General features: G+C 48.0%; 1 protein-coding gene and 1 non-coding gene across 4 annotated transcripts in view; one reads left to right on the forward strand and one right to left on the reverse strand.

Moving 5' to 3' along the window:
* The first annotated feature begins 1,579 nt into the window (after positions 1-1,579).
* GLT1D1 (glycosyltransferase 1 domain containing 1) overlaps positions 1,580-15,725 on the forward strand; it is a 154,215-nt gene continuing 140,069 nt past the window's right edge. For all 3 annotated transcript variants that reach the window (XM_060193294.1, XM_060193295.1, XM_060193296.1), the window contains exon 1: positions 1,580-1,694. In XM_060193294.1, the coding sequence (XP_060049277.1) occupies positions 1,627-1,694 (68 nt within the window). In that variant the 5' untranslated portion in view covers positions 1,580-1,626. The remainder of the gene's footprint in view (positions 1,695-15,725) is intronic.
* On the reverse strand, positions 15,532-15,594 carry LOC132539165 (U7 small nuclear RNA). The gene has a single exon (XR_009550466.1). It is a non-coding gene; the product is annotated as a U7 small nuclear RNA (small nuclear RNA).

Raw genomic sequence — 15,725 nt, forward strand, 5'->3', positions numbered from 1 at the left:
ACAATGACAGATTTGTAGGGCAGGCACCAAGCCCCAGCAATAAACCTGGAGGGTTACAACAATAACAAAATTCAGTATGACCAAGACAATCCATCTGAGTTGATTCATCCTACCCATGGGTATAATCCATTTCTATCCTCCTATCCAGACTCAGTTTGCAATTCCTTTTGTTATTTTTTAATTAATTAATTTACTCATTTAGTACAGAAAGAAAAATCAAGAAGGGAGCAGGAACTGGTTGGGAGAGACAAAGAGACACCGTTAACACAACTTTATTGTTCATGAAGCTTCCTTCCTGCAGGTGGAGACGGGGAGCTTAAACCTGGGTGTTTGCACATCTAATGTGTGTAGTGTTTATTCAACTGGGTGTGCCACCACCCAGCACTATAATTCCTTTTGTAAGATCAGTGAGAAGCTCATGCTCACCCTTAGAGGTGGCTTGGGAAGATCAGGGACCTAAGCCCAGAATTTGAGACAATAGTCAAGGTTATTTGGTCTAGGAAAGAATCTGAAAAGAGGGTCCCTAAAAATTGCCCCTCAAGCTGGCGGTGTAAGGCACAGAGAGGAGCTTTCCTTGCCTGTGAGGGTCCCTTGGGAACCTCATGATCATCCTTTGACTTGAGGAGTCTAACCTAGGCCATCAGTGGTCCACGAGCCCACCGGCCAGTGACCTCTATGGGTCACACAGGGGGAACAAAACTATGGCATCCCAATGAACAGACTCTGGTGTGTGTGTGTGTGTGTTTGTGTGTGTGTGTGTGTGTGTTGGGGGGAGAAGAATCTGTCTACCCATGGCTGCCTCTGGTCCCTGACAGGGAAAAGGCTCTTGCCCTGGTGTTGGTTCCCCCAATGACTCTGTGGGAACACCCAGACCACACCTGGTGAGGACCAGAGGAGGTGGCTTAGTGGGAGGGTTTAGAGGGAGGAGGGGGTACTAATGGTGGGGGAGGTGGGGAAGCTACTGAGGGAGGCTGTGATGGAGGAAGTTGAGTAGGGGCTGCTGGGGGAAGGGCTGGCTATGCCCCCCATCTCTGTGGGAAGGGACAAGGAATCCCCTGGTGGCAGGGGTGGGGGGAGGGAGGGAACAGGCTGGTGGGGCACTTGGTTGAGTGCATATGTTACAATGTGCAAGGACCCAGGTTCAAGCCTCCAATCCCCACCTGCAGGAGGAAAGCTTCACAAGTGGTGAAGCAGTGTTGCAGGTCTCTCTCTCTCCTACCTATCCCCCTATTTCCTCTCAATTTCTGGCTGTCTTTATCCAATAAATAAATAAAGATAATAAAAAGGAATCCTCTCTGGTGCTGGTCCCCTTGGAGCAGCCCCACGGGAGTCCACCCACTCTCTTTCCTTGTCCTCTGGGGAGAGAAGGGGACCCACGGAACCCTTATGCTGGTCCCTTGAGAACGAACCTCAGTTCTGCGGAGCCCCCGGTTCCATGGCAACGCTCCCCCTCCCCCAGGCTCGCGCAGGTAACACCCCCACCTTCTCCAACACTCACTGGCACCGGGGAGCGCGGGCGCTGCCCCGGGAGCGGTGGGCGGGCCGGGCCTGTGCGGCCGCCCCTCGGCCAGGTCTGCGTGCCCGCCCCTGGCGGGCTTGGGGCGCGCTGGATGGCAGGGCGGCGGCATGCGGCTCCTGTTCCTGGCTGTGCTGCGGCCGCACACCGGCAACGCGGTCACTGCGGGTCGCGTACGGTAGGTGCGGGGGGGGGCGGCAGGGGTGGGCGCGGGGCGGGCCTTCTGCGCGCCCAAACGGACTGGGGGCGCGGGGAGGCCGGGCGCGCGGGGCCCAGAGGCCAGGGGGTGCGGGGAGGAGGGGGGAGCTGCATGCGCGCGCCCCAAACCCCACCTCGGGGCGCTGTCTTGAATGACTCTGGTCAGGTCTGGATGGGGACATTTTCCCTACCCCCCATCGGCGCCTGCGGACCCCGCACTGCGGGCCTGGCCGCGCTCCCAGGCCGCTCCGCTGTCTCCGGGGATGTTCGGGTTCACCGTGACACCCCGAGTGTGGGGGCCACCGCGCAAGCCCCAGTCTGTTTCACTACTGCTCCCATCCCGGCGGGGACGGGGGTGGGCGGTGGGGAGAGGAAAAGCAAATAACAGTCAAGGAGATAGTAGGTTCGGCGCTCTGGCTAAAGGGAGCTAGCTGTGCGCGGACCCCCAGAGCTTTCTTGGGGTGGGGGTAGAGGTGGGGGGCAGGCAGGGATTCCAGGCTGGCGTGCTGTGAACGCGCACCCCGTCATCAATCTGGTTCCTAGTCCTTGTCTCCCAGCATTTGGTACTTCTAAGCTGTAATTTCTCTTTTCCATTCTCCTTCCCTCCCTTTCTCCTTGGAAGCACTGCTCAGCTCAGGTTTATGGTGGTGCTGGGGGAATTGAACCTGGAAAGTGAGAGTCTGCTTACATAACTATTATGCTATCGCTCCCTCCCATCTTATCCCCTTTTCTGTGTTCACAGGTGCCCTTTCCCTCAGCCCACTAGGAATGTGAAATCCTCAGGGCAGGGCGGGCAGTGTGAGTCCTCTCAGTCACCTTGGCCCACATTTCTGGTTGCTAGAAGGTTCTGAGTTTGCTTTACTTGGACAACCCAGAGTAGGGAGACAGAAGTGTCCAGATTGGTGCCTAAAAGCTGCGAGGAGGCTCTTTTGTTTTTTTAACTCATCTGCTTACTCATCTCAGTTCACTTCCCTTCTGGAGGTTGGTTTCCTGGTGGTTAAGAGGAGCCAATGGGTCAATATTCTTATCTGCTCAAACACGACCCTTCAAAAGATCAAAAGTAAAAAATCTCAAGTTGCAGGCTAAGTCGTTTTCTGAGGTCAGTAACTGGGAGTTTTTAGGGAGAGTCGTCTTCAAGCTAGTTATCTACAGTCTGATTCACTGAGGCTGCATCACCTCTTAAGACACAGGCAGAGAGGAAACATCTCTGCTAGCTAGAGGCAAAAGGGGGAGGGAGCCCAAGTATTGTAAGAGCTTTCAAAGAGGTGATTTCAGATAGTGGTTTCCGGGGAGGTGGTGTCATTTGTGTTCAGCTTGGTGACACAAGGTGATAGCCACTGGGAAGACCCAGTTAAGAAGAAGGCACACTCTTGTGAATTTGGGGGTGAATGTTAGGAAATGAGATACCTGGTCCACCTGAACCCCAATTCAGAGTGGAGGAACAGTTTCTGCTAAAAAAAAAAGACCAGAATCAAACACACTCAGCAGAAACTAGGAGCTAAAAGGAAGTTGGGAGGCTTAGGGGGGATCACCAATCTTTTTTCGAGGTCCAGGCCCACATGGGAGCACCACAGACAGCACCAGAGGGAGCACCATGAATGGTGGGATGGTGCTATGGTGTCTCTCCAGTATCTCTTCCACCCTTTTTTTAAAACAAAATGTATTTTTTCTTTTCTTGTCTAAATATTTATTTATTTCCTTTTATTACCCTTGTTGTTTTATTGTTGTTAGATAGGACAGAGAGATGGAGAGAGGAGGGGAAGACAGAGGGGGAGAGAAAGATAGACACCTGTAGACCTGCTTCACTGCCTATCTGCCTATGAAGAGAACCCCCCTGCAGGTGGGGAGCTGGGGGCTTGAACCGGGATCCTTATACTGGTCCTTGTACTTCCTGCCATGGTGCACTTAACCCAGTGGGCTATCACCTGGCCCCTTCAATTCTTCTAGATCCACAAATCTGAGTAGTTACTTTTGAGTTTTTTTTTTTTTTTTCACCAGAGCACTGCTCAGCTCTGACTTTTTGGTAGTGTAAGAGATTGAACCTGGGATTTTGGAGCCTCAGGCATGAGAGTCTCTTTGCATAACCATTATGCTATCTACCCCCATGGGGTTCAATTCTAGCAGAAGAGTGGTCTGGGCAGTGGCACAGTGGGTAAAGCATTAGACTCTCAAACATGAGATCTTGAGTTCAATCCCTGGCAGCACATGTACCAGAGTGATGTCTGGCTCTTTCTTTCTCTTTCCTCCTATCTTTCTCATTAATAAATAAATAAAATCTTAAAAAAAAAAAAAGGAGGTAAGAAAGGGTATCTCATAGTTAACAGTTGGCTCCTTGAACTGTACATATGAACTGGGTCCTCTCAGTGGTCTATCCCATACCCACCCAATGAGCTACTTGTGAGACCAAATTTAGAGAGCAACTAGAAAAACAACTGCTAGCTGCTCTCCTGAAGTCCATCCATTATCCATTCCCACAGCACATCTGCTGTGCACTTTGGTGTCATGTGTCCTGTTAGGCCATAGGGACCCTGGGGGAACAAGGAACATGCATCCTTAGGGATGGCCGGTGCGCCGCTATGTTCTATCGCTGGGGAGCCAGAGACAACCCGAACTGCCCCTGCGGCTACAGACAAGACTATGACCCATATAGTCAACGACTGCCACCTCTCCAGATTCAAAGGAGGTCTCGAAACTTTACATCAGGCTCAACCTGACGCTGTTGACTGGCTACGGAAGAAGGGCAAATGCTAGAAGAAGAAGGGATGGCTGACATTACACTGGGTACCTAGTCATTTGGTAACTTAGCTCTTTGTTGGAACCCTCAGATGACCTTAAGTGGTAGGGGGAGGGAGCCCTCCAAATAAGAAAAACAAAAACAAAACCGCAATGGGTTTCCCATTAATGTAATAGAGTAGGTTGTAAGTTAGGTGAATAGGATCTAAATAAAAGGAGTGATGGGTCTCTTCTGGTATGCCCACTTCTAGCTGTACATTAGTGCTATGTTTGTAAATGGTGATGCTAGGTTACAATGAACTTGTCCAGTTGCCCTGAATTTGTAGGTGTGTGTGTTGGGGGTGGGGGGAGGAAGCACCCTAGGCTAAAGGTCCAGGAGAACATACCAAGTTAAAAAAATATATATCTATTTTGGAGGGGCCAGGTGGTGGCACACCTGTTTAAGCACACATATTACAGTGTGGAAAGACATGGGTTCAAGCCTCTGGTCCCCACCTGCAGGGTGGAAGTTTCATGAGTGGTAAAGCAGGGCTGCAGGTATCTTTCTGTCTCTTCCCCTCTTTATCTCCTCCTCCCTGTTTCTATCCAGTTAAAAAAAACATTTATTTATTTTGGACAGAGGCAGAAATTGAGAGGGAAGGAGGATACTGAAGGAGAGTGAGGGAGGGTGGGAGGGAGAGAGAGCTACAGCACTGCTTCACTACTTGTAATGCTTCTGGGCTGCAGGTGGGGACTAGGGGGCTTGAACTGGGGTCTTTGCACACTGTCATGTGTGAACTCAAGCCCATGTGCTACCTCCCAGGCCCTAACTTTTATTTTAATGAGAGAGAGAGAATAGAATTCTCCACATAGGAATCACAATACTCCACACCAAGTCAGGTGGTTGAGTATGAATTTTATTTAAGCCTACTCAGCTGAGGGTCCAGCCCAAGGAAGACTCACACAGGAGCTGAACCCAAGGACTGAACACCTAAGCACAGTCACAAGCATCTTTTTATCCTTTTTGCAGCATATGCCAGCACTGGTTACATACAATAGTTTTGTGCAGGTTCCGGGACTTGGCTCATTTCCTGAAATCTAATGACTGGGGGCTTTTAGGCTTGTACCACATCTTGGTACAAAAACATCTTGTTTTCCCAGAAACAAACATCCTACCTTACTGAAAGCAGGAGGGTTTACAGAAGCAGAAAGTTAGCATTATTCCTACTGTAGGTCTGGTTAATTTTTAACCTTTCTGTTATTCTGGTGCCTAACCACCATCCGGGTCTGGTCTCTGAACTATGCTAGCAATTTCTTGATTATACCTGTAGCCATTTTTAAGACCTTCACAAGAGAGAAAGGGATAGAGACTATTAACCTGCTCAAGCTCTGGTTTATAATGCTACTGCGGTTGAACCTGGGACCACAGAGCCTCAGACATGAAAGCCTTTTGTATACCTGTTAATGCTGGCTGCTCGGCTTGAATCTGTTGAGACTTGCTTAACTTCAAAAAAGAGGCTTGCTGTGTACCCATTAGAGGCAGTGCAGCAGCTGGACATGGTGGACTAGGAGGGCAGGGGGCCTTTTCATGAGCCCAGCAGGCTGTTCTCATAAGGAAATAGGAACAGAGGGGATGGCAGAGAGGCCAGGGCCCTGTGACAGTGTTGAGGATCCTGTCAGTGTGTGTGAGGCTTCCTAGACAGTGGCCTGCTTCTCTGATTAGACCTGACTTAGGTTTAGATTTGTGGCCCCATTTTGCAGAATTCAGCCATGTCTGAATTCCCTTGGCTTAGAGTGAGGGAGGAAAAAGGAAAAAAAAAAAAATCATGATCCAGGAGGTGGCTTAGTATATAAAGTGTTGGACTCTCAAGTTCCTGAGTTCAATCCCAGGCAGAGTGATGTCTGGTTTCTCCCCCCCCCCCCGCCTCTCTCTCTCTTTCTCTCTCTCCTACCCCTCTCATTCATAAATAACAAATAAAAGAGAATAAAAAAAATACAACTTCTTTATAGGAGGGAGAAGATGGAGAGAAAAGACTATCTTGGTTGGATGAGTTTTCAGTAGTGAACTTGAGCTGTTTGTTGCAGTCCGGAAGTTTTTCAGAAGGTGAAGGTAATAGTAGGAGAAGGTGGCAGGGGTGGCAGGGTGAGTAACAAAAGAGTGACTTTTAGTCCTCTTCCTCCTCTTTCTTATTGCCACCAGGATTATAGCTGGAACTAGGTGCCTGCACAACGAATCCAGTGTTCTTGGCTGTCCTTTTTTTTATTTCTCCCCCTTTTCTTTTGTATTTGATAGAGACAGAGACAAACTGACAGAGGTAAGAGAGGAGGAATGAAAGATATTGCTTCACCACTTGTGAAGCTCCTCTTCTGCAGGTGGGGACCAGGGGCTTGAACCTGTATCCTTGTGCATGGTAACAGGTGCACTCACCTGAATGCACCATTCCTGGGCCTGAGAGTGACTTTGATTGTCTGCCTGGCACTCTGCATACACTTACAGTGATGCTGAGGATAATGTCTGAGACCTTGGGAGCCTCAGGCATGATAGTCTTTTTGCATAACCATTGTGCTATCTCCTTAGCCCCTGGCAGACCCTTGTTTCTTCTTGTAGCGTTTGCCCTTCTTCCGTAGCCAGTCAACAGCGTCAGGTTGAGCCTGATGTAAAGTTTCGAGACCTCCTTTGAATCTGGAGAGGTGGCAGTCGTTGACTATGTGGGTCATAGTCTGTCTGTAGCCGCAGGGGCAGTTCGGGTCGTCTCTGGCTCCCCAGCGATGGAACATAGCGGCGCACCGGCCATGGCCTGTTCGATAGCGATTGAGGAGGGCCCAATCATAACGTGCTAGGTCAAAGCCGGGTTGACGCTTGCAGGGGTCTGTGATGAGGTGTTTGTTCTTTACCTCAGCTGACTGCCAACTCTGTTTCCAAGAGTCTGGAACAGAGAAGTTCAGTGTAGGCATAGGGGACCAGATTGGATGACGAAATGTCAAGCGTTGGACAGGGTGGGCGAAGATATCCGCGTATATTGGCAGGTCCGGTGGAACACAGACGTGGGAAATGAACTTAGATGATGCCACATCCCGACGAATATCTGGCAGGGCGATGTTGCTAAGAACTGGCAGCCATGGGACCAGGGTGGAACGGATGGTTCCAGAAATGATCCTCATGGAGGAATGTTGGTATGCTTCTAAAAACCCCTTCTGTTTCATTAGTTTAATCCCCCCTGCTTAACACTATTCTATTTACATACCCACTTCATTCTATTTATATAACCGCTGTTAACAAGCACCACCCTCCCTCCAGGGCATTGGTGGTTTAGTGGTAGAATTCTCACCTGCTCCGCCCACTCTCCTTGTCACCTCCTGATCCTCTCCTTGTCACACTCTGATTTTCACCAGTCACTTTTCTCTCCACCCTCTCTGTGTTGCATCCTGTTCCCACCCTACTGGGCTAGTATATTTATAAGGACAAGATTGTAGTTTTTAGTTTAGTTTTAGCTTAGCTCGGCTTAGATTGTGCTGCGTCTTGCATAAATAAAGAGATACTGCCTACAACCCAGCCATGAGTCCCGGGTTGTCTGTTACCTGCCGGTGAAGCCAGCCCGGCGAAAACAACAGAGGAATATAATTTGGAATCGACCAAGTGGACATGGGGGCTACGGAACCATACTGGGGCACAGTATTCTGCAGTGGAATAGCATAATGCCAGAGATGATGATCGTAGTGTGGAAGCGCTCACGCCCCATGAGGAGCTGGCCAGTCTTGCAATGATGTTATTCCTCGCGCCCACCTTTGCTGCAGTTTTTATGAGATGTTCGTGAAATGACAGTGCGATTGAGAGTAATGCCAAGATAGACTGGCTGGGCTTCATGCCGGATTCTCGTATCGTCAAGCTGCACATTAAGCTCACGCGAGGCCGAGGCATGGTGTAGATGGAAAACAGATGATACCGTTTTTGCAGTGCTAGGGATTAGTCGCCATTTTTTACAGTAATCAGATATCAGAGACATGTCTTTTGTGAGTGTTTCCTTGAGGAATCGCAGAATCCCGGGCCCGAGGGAGCCAGACCCGTCGTCGCGCTCTCCCCCCTCCCAGTGCGCTCTGTCTCCCCTTCCGTGCGGGCTGGGGGGGGGTCGGGGGCGGGCTGGTCCCACTCCTCTCTCCCACGGGGGGGGGGAGGGGGGGGTGTGCGGGGGGGGGGCAGCCCCTCCCACGGCGCGATTATCAGGCAGAGCATCTTTGTGTGAGTTACTCTAAAAATTCAGTACCCTATTTGGACACCCACTCCTGGTTTCTTGTAAAAACTGTATCTGTGTGGTCCGGGAGGTGATGCAATGGATAAAGCACTGGATTTTCAACCATGAGATCCTGAGTTTGATCCCCGGCAGCACATGTACCAGAGTGATGTCTGGTTCTTTCTCTCTTCCTATCTTTCTCATGAATAAATAAATAAATTCTTTAAAAAAATAACTAACTGTTAGAAATGGACAGCAGAGTTGGGAATAGGACTAGAAAATTGAATCAGGGCAGAGCATAGCTCCCAAATATGGGAGAAGTATATACATACCCTTAACTGTAAACCCCATTGATCCCATGGGGGCCCATGTCTGTTCATATTCATCACAGGAACCTGTGTAATCTCTGCATCCCTGTAGGTATGAGCTTGTATTCCATGGTCATAGCTAGGAATCAAAGATCTTTGGTCCATACTTCTAGAGGAATAAAGAATAGGGAACCTTCCAATAGAGGGTATGGGATTCAGAACTCTGTTGGTGAGAATTGTATGGAACTGTATCCCTCTTATCCCACAATCTTGTTAATCATTATTAAATCACTAATTTAAAAAAAATGGGGCCTGGGTGATGGTGTAAGTACACGTTACATACAGTGTGCAAGGACAAGGCTTCGAGCCTCCAGTCCCCACCTGCAGGGGGAATGCTTCATGGGTGGTGAAGCAGTGCTGCAGATGTCTCTCTCTGTCCCCCCCCCCCTTTTAATTCTTTTTAAACTTCATTTATTTATTTTTACCAGAGCTCTGTTCAGCTTTGGTCTATGGTGGTATGGAGGATTGAACCTGGGACACTGGAGCCTCAGGCATTGAGAGTCTCTTTGTGTAACCATTACACTATCTACACCCACCCTCTGTGTCCCTATCTCCTCCTACCCTCTCAGTTTCTGACTGTCTCTATTCAATAGATAAAGATAACAAAAAGAATAAATAAATAAATAAAGAAATAGAAATGGACAGAAGATGACTCATTCATCAGCATAAAGCATTTTGGGACAGTTGATGGAGTTCCAGGTGTGCGGGTTCCTGAAAAGATGGAGTGGCCTCTGCCTCATGAGATGTCAGGTATTCAGCCTCCTGCAGAGAGGGGCTGGGTGTCTAGAACACCCCAGGTCTGCATCCACACTTGCCCCTCTGACTCAACTAGTAGATCTTTGGTCTCCCTATCAGACTGATGTGCCCTCCCATCTCTACTCCTGGTGGCTCTGGGGGTAGAACCTGGGACCAGCCCTGATTAGCCCTGGGACCACCCTTGAGAACCAGACCCCTGGGTACCAGCAGGGCATCTCTCTGAGTTACTCCAGCCTGTTAATTTGGAACATCCCCTTTAAGCTGGGCAAACTGGCTCATGTCAGATCCTGAGTGGGAAGGTCAAAATCCAAAGCAGTGCTGTTTATTTACAAAAGACCAGAGAATAAAGTCCTTGGAGAACAAAAGTCCCTTGGCTTGGGCTGGAGAAACAAATTCTCTAAGTAATTGTTGCCACAAAGAAAAAAAAAAAAAGCACCTTCACTTTTTCAAAAATATTTATTCATTCCCTTCCGTTGCCCTTGTTGTTTTTTATTGTTGTAGTTATTAATGTTCTTGTTGTTGGATGGGACAGAGAGAAACAGAGAGAGGAGGGAAAGACAGAGAGGGAGAAAGATAGACATCTGCAGACCTGCTTCACTGCCTGTGAAGGGACTCTCCTGCAGGTGGGGAGCCGGGGGCTCCAACCGGGATTCTTCCGCCCATCCTTGCACTTTGCGCCCACCTTCACTTTAATGGTGAAGTAGTAGGAGGTAGTAGTGGTCCATAGTTTATTTATGAATTCTTACCAGAGTACTGCTCAGCTCTGGCTTCAGCTATCATTTATGGTGGTGCGGGGGGGCATTGAAAATGGGAATTTGGAACCTCAGGCTTGAGAGTTTCTTTGCATAACCATTATGCTATCTACCCCCCCCATCTCTTTCTTCCCTCTCAATCGCTCTCTGTTGTATGAAAGAAAAGGAAGGGGGTGGGGTGGGGAAAGAAAGTGGTCTGGGAGGTGGCATAGTGGATAAAGCATTGGATTCTTAAGCATGAGGTCCTGAGTTCAGTCCCTGGTAATACATGTACCAGAGTCATGTCTGTTTCTTTTGTTCTCTCTTCCTATACTTCTTATTGATAAATAATAAAAGCGAGAGAGAGAGAGAGAGAGAGCCCCAAGAAGCAGTGATCCTGGTAACAATAAAAAATAATAATAAAGGGGGGGTCAGGTGGTGGTGCACCAGGTTGAACATACTTGTTACAATGCACAAGATCCCAGGTTCGAGCCCACGGTCCCCACCTGCAGGGGGAGAGCTTTGCGAGTGGTGAAGCAGAGCTGCAGGTGTCTCACTCTCTTTCTCTTCCTCCCCCTCCCCACTTAAATTCTGACTGTCTCTACCGAATAAATAATAATAATAAAAAATATTAAGGAATAAAACAAAAATGCTAATAATAAATAAAAATAAGCTCTGGATCACTGTGGGTGTTGAGCAGTGTGCTCGGGAGAAAAACAAACCAAAACAGCAAACAAACAAGCAAACAGAACCCACTACTGCTAACTATAGAGTCATGCAGGCATCAAGCCCCAGTCATAACCCCGGTGACAAAAACAGTTCATTTCATTTAAAAAAAGAAAAGAAAAGGAATAATCTTTTAAATCCAGAGAGGATAAAGCGCCAGCCTGGGTGAAATATAGCCATACCCCTTTCTGTAAGTTAAGTCTTAGAGAACCTGACCACACCTGATGGGAGCTTCTGGATTGTCCCAGAAATGCCTTGACAAGACTGAGGAGTGGGTGGGGAGATTTGACCCCTGTCTCCTCTAGAACCTCATCTAGAACGGTTTCCTGAGCCTTGTCCCATGTCCCACTGTCAAGAGAAGTTTTGTGTCTAGGTTTTGTTTGCAGAGCACCTAGGGGTGCCAGCATCTATGAAAATGGGGGGTAAATAGGGCCCAGGTGGTAACTCACTGGATTAAGCGCACATAGACCGCACAAGGATCCCTGTTCGAGCCCTGGCTCCCCACTTGCAGGGAGGTCACTTCACAAGTGGTGAAACAGGTCTTCAGGTGTCTGTCCTTCTCTCTTCCTCTCTTTCTTTTCCTTCTCTCTCAATTTCTGTCCTATCCGCCATCATCATCATCATCAGCCACAGGAACAGTGGATTCATAGTGTAGGCACTGAGCCCCAGTGATAACCCTGGAGGAAAAAAAAAAAAAAAGGATGGTGGCATAAATTCATTCGGTGGGGATTAGGGCGCCCAGGCATGCAGAATCCTGAGCCAGGAGTCTTGAGGCTAGTTCAACCCAGAGAGGGCGAGTGTTCAGATTGGCACCAGTGTCCCTGCCCAGAGTAGACTTTGGTTAGGGCCGGTGTCTGTTTGTTCTCCATCTGGAATGAGGTGTGTTTGAATGGGAAGCACTTTAGATAACAGCTGTGAGCAACTGGGAGGGAGGGAGGAAAAGAAAAAGGGGGAGGAAGAAAAACAAGCACCCTTTGCCCAGATGGCACTTTCCCTTTCCACTCACTGCTGATATCAGTCTGAACTGATTGCCTACCATTCAGAAAGGGGTTATGGGGGGGGGGGGGCGGGATTCCAGGGGGATAGTTTTTCTGTGGAGGATTTCCAGGAAACTCTGGAGACATCTTAAGGCAGGCAATCCCATGTTCCCTCCCAAAGCAGTGGTTATTGAGAACTAGTGGATGTTTTTATTTTTTATTTCCTTCGACATTTTCTTTCTTTTTTTTTTTTTTAAAAAAAAACTATTTGTATTTACTTATTATTGGATAGAGACAGAAAGAAATTGAGAGGGGGAGGAGAGATAGGCAGGGAAAGAGACAGACATATGCAACCCTGTTTCACCACTTTAAGAGAATTTCCCCTTGCAGGTGGTGGTGGTGGTGGTGGAGGGGACAGAGGGGGGACCAAGGGCTTGAATCGGGTCCCTTTTTCTTTTTCTTTATAAAGACCAGAATTCTTCTTTTTAAAATATTTATTTAGTGGATAGAGACAGAGAAAAATTGAGAGGAAGCGGGGAGAGAGGAGAGAAACAGATACCTGTAGCACTGCTTTATCACTTATGAAGTTTCCCCACCCACCCCCAGCAGGTGGGAATGACCAGAGGCCTGAACTTGCGTCCCTTTTTTTTTTTTTTTTTTTTTAATTTTTGGTCATTTATGAAAGCCAGCATTATTATTGTTCTTCTCCTCCTTCTTTTTAAATATTTTATTCATTTATTGGATAGAGAGAGAAAGAAATTGAGAGGAAGTGGGGAGAAGAAAAGAGACACTTGCAACACTGCCTCACCATTTGTGAAACTTTCCCTTGCAGATGGGGACCAGGGCTGCCAGTGGATGTTTTTGTTTTAAATTTATTATGATTATTATTTTATTTTTAACAGAGCACTGCTCAGCTCTGGCTTATGGTGGTGCAGGGGATTGAATTTTGCATACCTATTATGCTATCTACCCCTGCCCCAAAGTTTAAGTATTTATGTATTTATTCATGAGAGAGATAGGAGGAGAGAAAGAACCAGCCATCACTCTGGTATATGTGCTGCCGGGGATTGAACTCAGGACCTCATGCTTGAGTCTAGTGCCTTAGCCACTGTGCCACCTCCCGGACCACCCAAAAGGTTTTTAATTTTAATTTATTACTTATTTATTATTGGATAGAGACAGAGAGAAATTGAGAGGACAGGGGATGATAGAGAAGGAGAGAGACAGAGAGACACCTGCAGCCCTGCTTCACCACTCACAAAGCTTTCCCCCTGCAGGCACAGACCAAGGGCTTGAGCCTGGATCCTTGTGCACTGTAATGCCTATGCTTAACCACGTGTGCACCACCATGTGGCCCCCAGTAGATGTTTTCATAGGGAAATGTTTGTATAGCACTGATGGGCAAAGCCACCAGTGGGCACAGACTAAAGTCTTGCTGGACAGAGAACTCTTAAAGCCTCTGTTCCCTCCTTCCAGGTAGCAGCTTTTCAGTCATGGGAAGGTTCTAGCACCCTGCTTCAAAACTGCCATTCTAACCAAACCTCTGGTCCAAAGGGATCTGTGAACACCTCTGCTCATAGCAGCCCCATTTGTAACAGGCCAAACACAGAGGCAACCCAGATGCCCAGCCACAGATGGGTGTTTATAAGAAAGCTGTGGCCTGTCAACGACCATGTTCAGCGGGGAAGCAGTTACAGAAGCCAGACCTTCCACCTTCTGCATCTCACAATGACCTTGGCTCCATACTCCCAGAGGGTTAAAGAACAGGAAAGCTATCAGGGGAGGGGATGGGATATGAAGGTCTGGAGGTGGGAGTTGTGTGAAGCTGTACCCCTCCTATATCCTATGGTTTTGTCAATGTTTCCTTTTTACAAATAAAGATTTTTTTAAAAAGCTGTGGCATACATTTATATGATAAAATACTACTCAGCTGTCAAAAATGATGTTGTCATTTCCTTTCCCTCAGCTAGGTTGGAATTTGAAGGACTTGTGTTTAATGAGATTAGTTAGAAGGATAAATACTGATTTCTTTTTTCTTGTTCTTTTTTTTTTAACCAGTGCACTGCTCGGCTCTGGCTTATGGTGGTATGAGGGATTGAACCTGGGACTTTGGAACCTCAGGCACGAGAGAGTCTCTTTGCATAACCATTATGCTATCTATCCCTGTCCTCGATTATTTCTCTTACATGTAGATCTTAAGAAACAGGGAAAGGGGGCTGGGTGGTGGTACACCTGGTTGAGCGCACATGTTACAGTGCACAAGGACCTGGGTTCGAGCCCCCAGCTCCCCCCTGCAGGGGGAAAGCTTTTTGAGTGTTGAAGCAGTGTTGTAGGTGTCTCTCTGTCTCTCTCCCTCCCATTCTCTCTCTCTCTCTCTCTAACAGAGCACTGATCAGCTCTGGTTTATGGTGGTGCAGGACTTTGGAGCCTCAGGCATGAGCATAGCCATTATGCTGTCTACCCCTGCTCTCTCCCGCCTCTCTCTCTTTCTAAATATTTATTTATTAATTTATTAATGAGAGGGATAGAAGGAGAGAGAAAGGACCAGACATCACTTTGGTACATGTACTGCTGGGGATAGAACTCAGGACCTCATGCTTGAGAGTCCAACCCTTTATCCACTGTGCCACCTCCCGGACTACCCTTTCCCTCTCTGTTACCCCCTTTCCTTTCAATTTCTGGTTGTTTACAGTCAATAAATAAATAAATAAAGATAATACAACAAAATAAAAACAAAGAAAGAAAAGAAAGAAAGAAGTGGGAAAGACTAAGTGAATTTTGAATTAGGTACGGTTTGTTGTAACATGGCTAAGAACTGGGGGTAGAGCTGTGGTTGAGGAGGGGATTCTGTGGTGTTGGGGACCCAGTGCACTCTGCTGGAGGAGGGCCTGCATTGGTGGTGGGAGTGGTTGTGCGGATACCTATCCTGGAAAGATGAGACATTGGCGCATGGGACACCAAAGTTTTGTAATAACTATTCCCCTGGTAACAGCAACCGCTACAACAATAACATAATGAAGCTGTCATTCCAATGAAAGCTTTGAGGCCAGAGAGTGAGCTCTCCGGTCAGGGCATAGGCCTTGTCATACACATGTCTCAGGCTTGACGCCTGGCACCACATAGAAAGTGTTATGACTCTGAAGTCACAGATTATTTTTTGGGGCCCTGTGGTGGCACACCCAGTTAAGCATACATAGTACTAAGGGCAAGGACCTGTGCAAGGACTGGGGTTTGAACCTCTGCTCCTCACCTGGAGGAGGGACGCTTCACCAGCAGCGAAGCTTCTCCCTCCCTCCTCTTTTGGTGGTGGTGGTGGTGGTGGGAACTCCCAGTAGAGACCGGAAGACCTGCTAGACAAATTCTAAAAGAGTTGTAACACTGCTTTTTAGGTGCACCTGGTTGAGCGCACATGTTACAATGTGTAAGGACCCAGGTTCAAGCCCCTGATCCCCACTTGCAGGGGGAAAGCTTCATGAGTGGTAAAGCAGTACTGTAGGTGTCTCTGTCTCTCT

Source organism: Erinaceus europaeus, chromosome 6 (genome assembly GCF_950295315.1).
Source record: "Erinaceus europaeus chromosome 6, mEriEur2.1, whole genome shotgun sequence".
NCBI lineage: Eukaryota > Metazoa > Chordata > Mammalia > Eulipotyphla > Erinaceidae > Erinaceus > Erinaceus europaeus.